This window comes from Anabrus simplex, chromosome 1 (assembly GCF_040414725.1).
Source record: "Anabrus simplex isolate iqAnaSimp1 chromosome 1, ASM4041472v1, whole genome shotgun sequence".
NCBI classification, from domain to species: domain Eukaryota; kingdom Metazoa; phylum Arthropoda; class Insecta; order Orthoptera; family Tettigoniidae; genus Anabrus; species Anabrus simplex.
This window is the reverse complement of record NC_090265.1, coordinates 1424060118-1424072849: the sequence shown is the minus strand read 5'-3', so window position 1 is coordinate 1424072849 and position 12732 is coordinate 1424060118. Positions and strand designations below refer to the sequence as shown.

Genomic DNA, 12732 nt, shown 5'->3' with positions numbered 1-12732 from the left:
GCAAGGTGCCTTTTTGCTCATAATGCAAGATCTTCAGGTCTTTGTCTATTGAAGTGTATTCGTGGCTGGAATGGTGTTCGCTCATAGCTGAAAAACGATTATATTTGAGAGCGTTGCGATGTTCGGCGTATCTTATGACAAAATTGCGGCCTGTTTGACCTATGTAGCTGGAATTACAGGATTGGCACTTTAATTTGTAAACTCCGGAGTTCAAATATTTGTTGTTGATGTTGCTATTGTTATTGTTGACAGTGTGTGGATTGAAAATGAGTTTGGAGTTGGTGTGGGAGGTTCTGTAAGCTATTTTGATGCTGTGTTTCTTGAAAATATTAGAAATTTGGTAAATGCTACTATTATTGAAAGTGAATGTGGAAAATTTTTCTTTTGGAGCAGAATCTTTTACTAGGGTAGTCTTGGGTCTGCTTTTGTATCTATTGATGATTCTGCTGATGAAGGTTCTATTGTAACCATTGTGTTCTGCAATGTTGTAGATGGTATTAATTTCTTTTTTGAAATTCTTGCGAGATAAAGGGATAGTTAATGCTCTGAGGACCATGCTATTGTAAGCTGCTTTTTTATGTATGTCTGGGTGCACAGAGGTCTGATGGATGGTATTGATGGTGTGGGTGGGTTTCCTGTATATATTGAAGGATAAAGTGTTGTTGCTGTTGCGCATAATGGTTAAGTCCAGGTAATTAAGGGCTTTATTGTTTTCTGACTCTATGGTGAATTTTATATGTGGGTCAATAGAGTTGAGAAATCCAAGTACTGTGTTGCTGTTGGTAACGTGGGAGTCTAAAATAACAAAGGTGTCATCTACAAAGCGTGTCCAGTGTTGGATGCCATTGATCTTGCCAATGATGTGAGAATGTTCTAAATGATCAATGTAGATGTCTGCAAGGATTCCTGAAGCTGGTGACCCCATGGGAAGACCTATCTGTTGGTAAATGACATTATTGAAAGTGAAGAAATTGTTGTTCAAAGTAAATTCCAGAATTTGAATAAATTCATCTATTTCGCCTATACTTAAATTGCTGAATTTGGAGAGATTGTTTTTGATCAATTGTACGGTGCTGTTAACGGGAACATTAGCGTACATGTTAGTAATATCAAAAGAATGAAGAGTGTGGTGTTTGGATAAATTAAAGTGTTTGATCTTATTGCAGAATTCTAAGGAGTTCTTTACTGATGTGTTGGCTTGAAAACGATAGTGTGACTTGAGGAATTTGTGAATGAAACGAGATACTTCATAGGTCGGACTGTTTCTGAACTTGATAATGGGTCTTATGGGGATGTCTGTTTTATGGATCTTGGGTAGCGCTTTGGCTGTGGGAAGTTTCGGATTCATGATAATCATTTTGGATTTTTCAAGGTCATTAAACAGAAATGAAATGTTCTTGATGATGGTTTTTAGGTCTCTTTGTATTTTATTAGTTGGATCTTTTTTAGAGGTTATGAAGTTGTTGTCTGTAAAAAACGTGTGTGCTTTATTAACATAGTCACTTTTGTCCATGATTACGGTAGCATTTCTTTTGTCGGCTTTTGTTATAATTAAGTCGTTTTGTTTCACTTTTTTCTTAAGTTTGTTTACTTTAGCTACGTGCACTGTGTTGGGTTTAATGGTTTGTTGTTGATTGAGGATGGAAGATAGCTTGTGTTTGACTTCATATCGGACCTCTTCTTGTATATTAATTGGTAATTTATTAATGGCCAATTCAGATTCAGCTATGGTGGAAATTAAATTATCATGGTTAGAAGGATTACCCCAATTATGTTTAGGTCCCTTGCTCAACACATCAAGATCATCGGCATCAAGAATGATTTTACTTAAGTTTACTACAGGTTGGTGAAAATCATTAGACCTTGTGTTATTTGAGTTGTTATGTTTGCTAAGTATTGTTTTTGTTTTTGAAAGAGCATTCCATTTCTTGTCAAGTGTGTTTTGTTTCTTTAACAAAGTGAGGTTAAGTTTGATGGAGACGTGGAATTGAAAGGACGTCCATTCGAGGGGGCAAAGGAGAGTGGAAACTTCTAAATGAGTTTCATATAGTTTGTGGTTCAGGAGAGATTTCTTTTTATGGAGAAATTTGATTTCCTCTTTAATCCAGATTTTATCGGTTTTAAGTTGAGTCGCGCGAGTTTTTGCTGTATTTCTGTGAGTTTTCATGGTAAACTTTAGAAAATTGGGGGTTATGTCATTAATCAAGCATTTTTTCAAAAAACGTAAGTCTTGCCCTAATTTGGCGACCTTTATTTTGAGGTTGCAATAAAGGTTGGCTTTCTTCTTTGCCTGGATGGCATTTCCATTACAAGATATTAGAATCATTCCGTATTGACGGTTTTCACTTTACAATGGCGAAAAATGAAAGTATCCTCCTATTCAATACACCATATATTCCGTCGTTAGACGGAGTAAACAAGTTCAGACATGTTTCGGCTCGTTTGAGCCATCTTCAGTGAAAAAATTAGGGGGGTTGGAATAATTTACATAATATGAGTTGAAAAAATGCTAAAAAACATAATGAAAGCGCAAATGAAAAACAAACAAAAGAGAGCCTAGACGGAAACAAAATAGCACAAATATACAATATTTACATCAATATGCAGAGCAAAAAACAACTTATTGCAACAAAATTCAGTGAAACAGGAGTTAATTTGAAATAATAATTGATACTAAAAAACTGCGTTAACCTAAGAAACAAGGGAATGAGAAAACAAATGATGTAGATGGAAATGAATAATAGTAGCACATGGTGAGGTTGTGGACCTCATAGTTTACAAATTATTAGTTTATAAAAACGACAAAACAGTTTGAAATCGCTGTCAAAATCCTAGTGGAAACCCATCACATCAAAATGGTCAGGAGGAGAGCGGGAGCAAACATTTTGAGAGAAACCAAGCCTGAATTAACCTGCAGGCGAAAAGCCTGTGATAAGGAGAAAAAACACCTTAAATTTAAGGCTTCAGAAATAGCAGCATTCTTAATATCTTCTCAATCTAGCGGTCCCTTTCTTCATTATTGTTTCATAATGTTGGCTGGTGTTTTGCCTTATTATAGAGGGGTCGGAAGGGCCGCATATAAAAAAATATGAGAAGCTGTGTTAGGTAGAAGACAGATGCATAGTAAATTGTAGTAATCTAGTGGAAACCGTCAATGAAGTTCTAATCTGTAATGGAAAAAATGAGGTTGTATGAGAAACATGGGTTGATAAGTAAAAAGTGTGGAATGGTTGTGAAGAAAGCTTAAACTTACGGTGTGCAGTAGGTGGTTGTCCTCTCTAGTGGCCTGGCTTTCTCAAAGTAACGGTCTCGTTCGCGTGATCGAGTCTACTGTTGGTTCGGCTGTGTCTGCTAGGATGGAAGGAGCTGAGGGGGAAGGGGAGGTACAGGGCTGGTTTGAGGAAGGGAGGGGTGTTGAGTTGGAGAGATGGAGGTGGGTTTGTTTGGCAAATATAAAGAATGAATGTTTCAAGAGGATGTTAGTTTACTCGCTGCCTTCTAAAGCTCGAATGGTGTGGCCTTCTTAAAGTGACGGTCTCGGTCGCGTGATCGAGTCTATTGTTGGTTGGCTGTGTTTGCTAGGTAGGAAGGAGCGGAGGGGGGAGGGGTGGTGTGAGGAGGGGGGGGTGGTGTGAGGAGGGGGGGGGTGGTGGTGAGTCGGGGAGATGGAGGGGGGGGTTTGTTTGTGTTATGGAAATTCTGACAAATGTATGGAATGAATGTTTCAAGTAGAATGTTCTTTTTCTCGCTGACTTCATTTAAATTGTGATGGGGTTCATAAACTGATCTAAATCGATGTGGATGCTCTCGAGAATGTTGAGCAAGGTGCCTTTTTGGCTCATAATGCAAGATCTTCAGGTCTTTGTCTATTGAAGTGTATTCGTGGCTGGAATGGTGTTCGCTCATAGCTGAAAAACGATTATATTTGAGAGCGTTGCGATGTTCGGCGTATCTTATGACAAAATTGCGGCCTGTTTGACCTATGTAGCTGGAATTACAGGATTGGCACTTTAATTTGTAAACTCCGGAGTTCAAATATTTGTTGTTGATGTTGCTATTGTTGTTGTTGACAGTGTGTGGATTGAAAATGAGTTTGGAGTTGGTGTGGGAGGTTCTGTAAGCTATTTTGATGCTGTGTTTCTTGAAAATATTAGAAATTTGGTAAATGCTACTATTATTGAAAGTGAATGTGGAAAATTTTTCTTTTGGAGCAGAATCTTTTACTAGGGTAGTCTTGGGTCTGCTTTTGTATCTATTGATGATTCTGCTGATGAAGGTTCTATTGTAACCATTGTGTTCTGCAATGTTGTAGATGGTATTAATTTCTTTTTTGAAATTCTTGCGAGATAAAGGGATATCTTGTAATGGAAATGCCATCCAGGCAAAGAAGAAAGCCAACCTTTATTGCAACCTCAAAATAAAGGTTGCCAAATTAGGGCAAGACTTACGTTTTTTGAAAAAATGCTTGATTAATGACATAACCCCCAATTTTCTAAAGTTTACCATGAAAACTTACAGAAATACAGCAAAAACTCGCGCGACTCAACTTAAAACCGATAAAATCTGGATTAAAGAGGAAATCAAATTTCTCCATAAAAAGAAATCTCTCCTGAACCACAAACTATATGAAACTCATTTAGAAGTTTCCACTCTCCTTTGGCCCCTCGAATGGACGTCCTTTCAATTTCACGTCTCCATCAAACTTAACCTCACTTTGTTAAAGAAACAAAACACACTTGACAAGAAATGGAATGCTCTTTCAAAAACAAAAACAATACTTAGCAAACATAACAACTCAAATAACACAAGGTCTAATGATTTTCACCAACCTGTAGTAAACTTAAGTAAAATCATTCTTGATGCCGATGATCTTGATGTGCTGAGCAAGGGACCTAAACATAATTGGGGTAATCCTTCTAACCATGATAATTTAATTTCCACCATAGCTGAATCTGAATTGGCCATTAATAAATTACCAATTAATATACAAGAAGAGGTCCGATATGAAGTCAAACACAAGCTATCTTCCATCCTCAATCAACAACAAACCATTAAACCCAACACAGTGCACGTAGCTAAAGTAAACAAACTTAAGAAAAAAGTGAAACAAAACGACTTAATTATAACAAAAGCCGACAAAGGAAATGCTACCGTAATCATGGACAAAAGTGACTATGTTAATAAAGCACACACGTTTTTTACAGACAACAACTTCATAACCTCTAAAAAAGATCCAACTAATAAAATACAAAGAGACCTAAAAACCATCATCAAGAACATTTCATTTCTGTTTAATGACCTTGAAAAATCCAAAATGATTATCATGAATCCGAAACTTCCCACAGCCAAAGCGCTACCCAAGATCCATAAAACTGACATCCCCATAAGACCCATTATCAATTTCAGAAACAGTCCGACCTATGAAGTATCTCGTTTCATTCACAAATTCCTCAAGTCACACTATCGTTTTCAAGCCAACACATCAGTAAAGAACTCCTTAGAATTCTGCAATAAGATCAAACACTTTAGTTTATCCAAACACCACACTCTTCATTCTTTTGATATTACTAACATGTACGCTAATGTTCCCGTTAACAGCACCGTACAATTGATCAAAAACAATCTCTCCAAATTCAGCAATTTAAGTATAGGCGAAATAGATGAATTTATTCAAATTCTGGAATTTACTTTGAACAACAATTTCTTCACTTTCAATAATGTCATTTACCAACAGATAGGTCTTCCCATGGGGTCACCAGCTTCAGGAATCCTTGCAGACATCTACATTGATCATTTAGAACATTCTCACATCATTGGCAAGATCAATGGCATCCAACACTGGACACGCTTTGTAGATGACACCTTTGTTATTTTAGACTCCCACGTTACCAACAGCAACACAGTACTTGGATTTCTCAACTCTATTGACCCACATATAAAATTCACCATAGAGTCAGAAAACAATAAAGCCCTTAATTACCTGGACTTAACCATTATGCGCAACAGCAACAACACTTTATCCTTCAATATATACACGAAACCCACCCACACCATCAATACCATCCATCAGACCTCTGTGCACCCAGACATACATAAAAAAGCAGCTTACAATAGCATGGTCCTCAGAGCATTAACTATCCCTTTATCTCGCAAGAATTTCAAAAAAGAAATTAATACCATCTACAACATTGCAGAACACAATGGTTACAATAGAACCTTCATCAGCAGAATCATCAATAGATACAAAAGCAGACCCAAGACTACCCTAGTAAAAGATTCTGCTCCAAAAGAAAAATTTTCCACATTCACTTTCAATAATAGTAGCATTTACCAAATTTCTAATATTTTCAAGAAACACAGCATCAAAATAGCTTACAGAACCTCCCACACCAACTCCAAACTCATTTTCAATCCACACACTGTCAACAATAACAATAGCAACATCAACAACAAATATTTGAACTCCGGAGTTTACAAATTAAAGTGCCAATCCTGTAATTCCAGCTACATAGGTCAAACAGGCCGCAATTTTGTCATAAGATACGCCGAACATCGCAACGCTCTCAAATATAATCGTTTTTCAGCTATGAGCGAACACCATTCCAGCCACGAATACATTTCAATAGACAAAGACCTGAAGATCTTGCATTATGAGCAAAAAGGCACCTTGCTCAACATTCTCGAGAGCATCCACATCGATTTAGATCAGTTTATGAACCCCACTCACAATTTAAATGAAGTCAGCGAGAAAAAGAACATTCTACTTGAAACATTCATTCCATACATTTGTCAGAATTTCCATAACACAAACAAATCCCCCCCTCCATCTCCCCGACTCACCCCCCCCCCTCCTCACACCACCCCTCCCCCTCCGCTCCTTCCAACCTAGCAAACACAGCCAACCAACAATAGACTCGATCACGCGACCGAGACCGTCACTTTAAGAAGGCCACACCATTCGAGCTTTAGAAGGCAGCGAGTAAACTAACATCCTCTTGAAACATTCATTCTTTATATTTGCCAAACAAACCCACCTCCATCTCTCCAACTCAACACCCCTCCCTTCCTCAAACCAGCCCTGTACCTCCCCTTCCCCCTCCGCTCCTTCCATCCTAGCAGACACAGCCGAACCAACAGTAGACTCGATCACGCGAACGAGACCGTTACTTTGAGAAAGCCAGGCCACTAGAGAGGACAACCACCTACTGCACACCGTAAGTTTAAGCTTTCTTCACAACCATTCCACACTTTTTACTTATCAACCCATGTTTCTCATACAACCTCATTTTTTCCATTACAGATTAGAACTTCATTGACAGTTTCCACTAGATTACTACAATTTACTATGCATCTGTCTTCTACCTAACACAGCTTCTCATATTTTTTTATATGCGGCCCTTCCGACCCCTCTATAATAAGGCAAAACACCAGCCAACATTATGAAACAATAATGAAGAAAGGGACCGCTAGATTGAGAAGATATTAAGAATGCTGCTATTTCTGAAGCCTTAAATTTAAGGTGTTTTTTCTCCTTATCACAGGCTTTTCGCCTGCAGGTTAATTCAGGCTTGGTTTCTCTCAAAATGTTTGCTCCCGCTCTCCTCCTGACCATTTTGATGTGATGGGTTTCCACTAGGATTTTGACAGCGATTTCAAACTGTTTTGTCGTTTTTATAAACTAATAATTTGTAAACTATGAGGTCCACAACCTCACCATGTGCTACTATTATTCATTTCCATCTACATCATTTGTTTTCTCATTCCCTTGTTTCTTAGGTTAACGCAGTTTTTTAGTATCAATTATTATTTCAAATTAACTCCTGTTTCACTGAATTTTGTTGCAATAAGTTGTTTTTTGCTCTGCATATTGATGTAAATATTGTATATTTGTGCTATTTTGTTTCCGTCTAGGCTCTCTTTTGTTTGTTTTTTCATTTGCGCTTTCATTATGTTTTTTAGCATTTTTTCAACTCATATTATGTAAATTATTCCAACCCCCCTAATTTTTTCACTGAAGATGGCTCAAACGAGCCGAAACATGTCTGAACTTGTTTACTCCGTCTAACGACGGAATATATGATGTATTGAATAGGAGGATACTTTCATTTTTCGCCATTGTAAAGTGAAATCGATTCTATACACAAAATTTCAGTTGATCCTTCAGGAGTTCGCTGTTGTCTTCAACATGTTATGGATATAATCCCCACTTGTTTATCATTATCTGAAGTGCCGATTTTTCTTCAGTATGAAAGAAATCCGGTGATATTTACAATCTCGAACATCCGCCAAATATTCACGCAAGCTTTCGAAAGTCCATTAACCGAAAAACTGAGTTGGTGTTTGTTTTAATATGCTGGGAGTTGTGTGTTATTATTGTATATGTACACTCGAGTAACTTGTGCTTTTCGCAACATGTGGTGAAGGTCGTAGATCTTTATTTCCGTGTATGATATTTTTGCATTGTTCTCTGCCATGGTATTTTAATTGTAATCTCTCAATTTTTTAATAAAATACAGTGTATATACTTATCAGTTACGGGGTAATACGCTTCCTGTGTCACCATTCCTAAGACCAGCTGATCGGTTATATGGAGCTACCACACTCTAGCACTGCCTGGCGGGGCGCGCTTGAACTCGTTGAGTCATTACACTTGGTTCTTATATTTGTCATGGAACAATTAATAACATGGATATTTGAGAATTAAATTTTAGGCTTCCCGTAAACTATCATTTCACTCAATGTGATTAAAATTATTTGTAGCCTAGATTGTAGTGCCTCATTCCCCAAATTTACATATCGATTTCCATTTCCAGGCATTTTCTTGTGATGCCCGTACAGACAGACAGGCAGAGAGACAAACAGAGATGACAGAAAATTAATAAGGGCATATCATTGTTACTGTGGACACAACCACGGAGACTGGATCGAGCCCGTCAACTTGGGCTCAGAAAGCCAACACTTTCCCATCTGATCCACTCAGCTTGGCAAATGTCCAAGAAGGTGATGTGATGATTAGATAGCCCCAGCTTGCCTTATCCAACCTATTTGAAGTGCTTGTCAGCCCACTAAGTCTCTCCTCTTCCTCCTCTTTGACTTTTGAAGACATATGTCAAAATATATATACTTATTTTATGAGTCAATCTGTTGCACTGTTGTCTATTTAAGCCCCTGTTCATTCTCTCATTTCTGTGAAATAACATGCAAGTGAAATACTCAATATTAAATACTTTTTCTCCTGTACAAACAAAGATAAAGAATTCTACTTACTTCAGGTTCACACGTTTTCTCCAATGTCAACAACCGTCTGCTGGTATACATGGTTAATGTCTGTTCTGAGTTTGCAATCAGGTTGAAACATGGATGTGCAGGAAGTTTACTCTCATCATAATCACTCCTAAAATAAAATTAAGAAATTAAAACAAAAGAGAATTTGTTTATAGTACCTATCAGAAATACTACCAAAGGCTAGGGGGATTGCAACTATGGCAATCCAAGACAGTCATGACATCCAAAGGTAGGAATGAGTCTATGATATTTTGGATGTTCAGTGAACATATGTTTTTTTTTTTTGCTATTGGCTTTACGTCGCACCGACACAGATATGTCTTATGGCGACGATGAGACAGGAAAGGGCTAGGTCTGGGAAGGAAGCGGCCGTGGCCTTAATTAAGGTACAGCCCCAGCATTTGCCTGGTGTGAAAATGGGAAATCACAGAAAACCATTTTCAGGGCTGCTGACAGTGGGGTTCGAACCTACTGTCTCCCGAATACTGGATACTGGCCGCACTTAAGTGACTGCAGCTATCGAGCTAGGTGAACATATATGTATAAATATAGTATAATTCTTTTTTTCCTGACCTTTTGCCAAGCATCTGGGGTTGGCACCAATGTGGATTAAGCCCAGTTTTAGGGCCAGATGCTCTCCTCATGCCAACTCTATGTGAAGGGAATACATATTACTGTGTGTCAACAAAGATAATCCTGGAAAACTGTTATCTGTAATACTGGTTACAAGAGCCTACCTTGTTTTTTTTGCAATGCATTTATAAGAGCCATATTAATTTCATAGGGATAGGTAGAAAAAGCTAAGTTAAAATTTCATGATGATGTGCACTTTTTCCCACACCACCATCTACTTATGCCAGATGCTGTGAGAATACCATGGCAAACAAAATGATGTAATGAAGTTTGAATGGAGTATGATTGCTGGTGCCCAAATAACAGGTAAGTGTGTTTACTATGCTCCAGGATTGACAGAATTTTCGAGGCTAATCGTGTCAAAAGTTCACCATGATAGAAGGTATTAGCACAACACATCCAGTAACAAAAGGTTCCTGGGTCATAAAATGAAGACAGATGAAAGGGAGCAGTGATGTCCAGCAGTAAGATTGTGCACGTCATCAGGACAACTTCACAGACGAAAGCTATTTACGATATCAACACTAGAACTGTGCAATAGAACATGTTATTCATAGAATATTAACACAGATGAGTTATGCCAGCAAGAATTCCTGTTAACAGTTACAAACAAGAACCATCACCCTTTGTTTGCCACAGACTATTGCAACTGGACCAATGATCAGTGGAAGGAGGTCATAAAAGCAAAATAACCTCCGTACAGGCCATGAAGGCCCTTTGAGGAGTGGAAGGTAAAGGCTTCCACCATTGTTAACCTCGGCACGTGATGGGGTAGAGTGGTTAGCTCTACGCCCGGCTGCCTTTGTCTTCAGGAATTAACCTGGTACTAATTTTTTGTGTAGGCTGAGTGAACCTCAGGGCCATATGCACTGGAAGGAGGTCATATAGTCAGACAAATCCAGGTTTAAATTGAATTATTATAAGAGAGGCTTCAAAAGTGTGGTAGAAACATTATGAATCAATGAACAAACAATAATGTGTTGAAGGCAGTGCTTTTTTCTACAATAAAAGGTGGCAGTACTCACCTGAAAATTTTCATAAACTAAATCTCACAGGAGCTGTCACACCTCCTTCATATCTCCAGATATATTCTTCTCTTGATCACTGTTCGTATCCACAGGAGAATGCCGTCTTTACAGCAGCCACAGATTAACATATCTGTCCAGTTTGAAGCTGGTGAAAGGAGGTCCAACTATTTTTATAATCATTAGTGCAGAGGTTGTTTGTATTAATAAAGATGATCTCGTTGGTGTCAATATCAGGTTCATCTGTGAAAACCCTCTTTTGTATTCACCGGAAGATACACCAATGGTGCTCAATGTATTTGAGAGAGAAGTGGTCTATTCGACAGTTTATCTTCCTCAAAATACTCATGAAAATGAAGAATAGCCTCACTTTCATTTACTCTAAAGGCGACTTGTTTTTCTGTCTTTTCCAGCCAGTAATGGGAGTCTAAGACCGGGCGCACATTGAGAAGCAGTTGGCTACAGAGCAGGGGAGAGGAGAGCAGGACGGCACGGGGCTGACGGAACTGCGAAGTGCATGTGAGCTCACATAGCCATGCAGGGTCTTAACGGTTTTCAGAAGGAATAAACATGTTTTCTTCAGACTCTGTGATATTGGGGCATCCTGCGTAAAGGGGCTCCTTTTCTTATTCTTCAAGCATTCATGACTTTTTCTCATTTTCCTTGTGCTGATAACCACGCGACCAGGCGAGATGTTTTTCCGTGGTTTTGCATTTTCACACCAGGGAAATGCTAGGGCTGTATCTTAATTAAGGCCACGGATACTTCCTTCCCATTCCTAGACCTATCCTATACCATCGTCGCCGTAAGACCTATCTGTGTTGGTGCGACATTGTGACTACGTGGTTGTACACTTTTAAGACAATTCCAATAAAAACCACCACCATCGCCAGTTTACAAGACTGAACAATATTTCCATGTTACGATGTTCGGCGTTTGTATGGACAGAGCAACAAAAGTCTAAATTCATTGTTATGGTTTTCATTTGTTTTACGTCGCACCGACACAGATAGGTCTTATGGTGACGATGGGATAGGAAAGGGCTAGGAGTGCGAAGGAAGTGAACATGACCTTAATTAAGGGACAGCCCTAGCATTTGCCTGGTGTAAAAATGTGAAACCACGGAAAACCCTCTTCAGGGCTACCGACAGTATTCTTTGAACCCACTATCTCCCGAATGCAAGCTCATAGCAAGGCGACCCTAACTGTACGGCCAACTTCCTCGGTAAATTTGTTAATATCTATCTCCTTTATCATAGCTGGTAAGATAAAACAGTATAAACCCAACCCGTGACACTACAGCCCTGAAGGGCCTTGGCCTACCAAGCGACCGCTGCTCAGTCCGAAGGCCTGTAGATTACGAGGGGTTGTGTGGTCAGCACAACAAATCCTCTTGGCCATTATTCTTGGCTTTCTAGACCGGGGCCGTTGTCTCACCATCAGAGCTCCTCAATTCTAATCACGTAGGCTGGGTGGACCTCGAACCAGCCCTCAGATCCAGCTAAAAATCCCTGACCTGGTCGGTAATCGAACCCGGGGACTCTGGGTAAGAGGCAGGCACGATAAAACAGTAGAAGACATAAATAATCGGAAATTGTGTTCTCTTTAACTTTTGTTTTGTAGTATTAATTTATTTACAAATGTACTGCTAGTTGCCACAAGACACAGTATACTAAAATAAATCAACACTGACAATCTATTGTGAACACGTTTTCATTTGACAAGACATGGTAAATTATTTTCCCTCGTTATTTCTTCACATAAACGTGATGGTAGACGATGGCCACGG

General features: G+C 38.8%; 1 protein-coding gene across 3 annotated transcripts in view; it reads right to left on the bottom strand.

Annotated features, from left to right (window-relative positions):
- Positions 1 to 12732, bottom strand: part of LOC136879145 (tRNA (guanine(10)-N2)-methyltransferase homolog) — a 287770-nt gene that overhangs the window by 51677 nt on the left and 223361 nt on the right. For all 3 annotated transcript variants that reach the window (XM_067152901.2, XM_067152909.2, XM_067152917.2), the window contains one exon: positions 9268 to 9394. In XM_067152901.2, coding sequence (XP_067009002.2) covers positions 9268 to 9394 — 127 coding nt within the window. The remainder of the gene's footprint in view (positions 1 to 9267; positions 9395 to 12732) is intronic.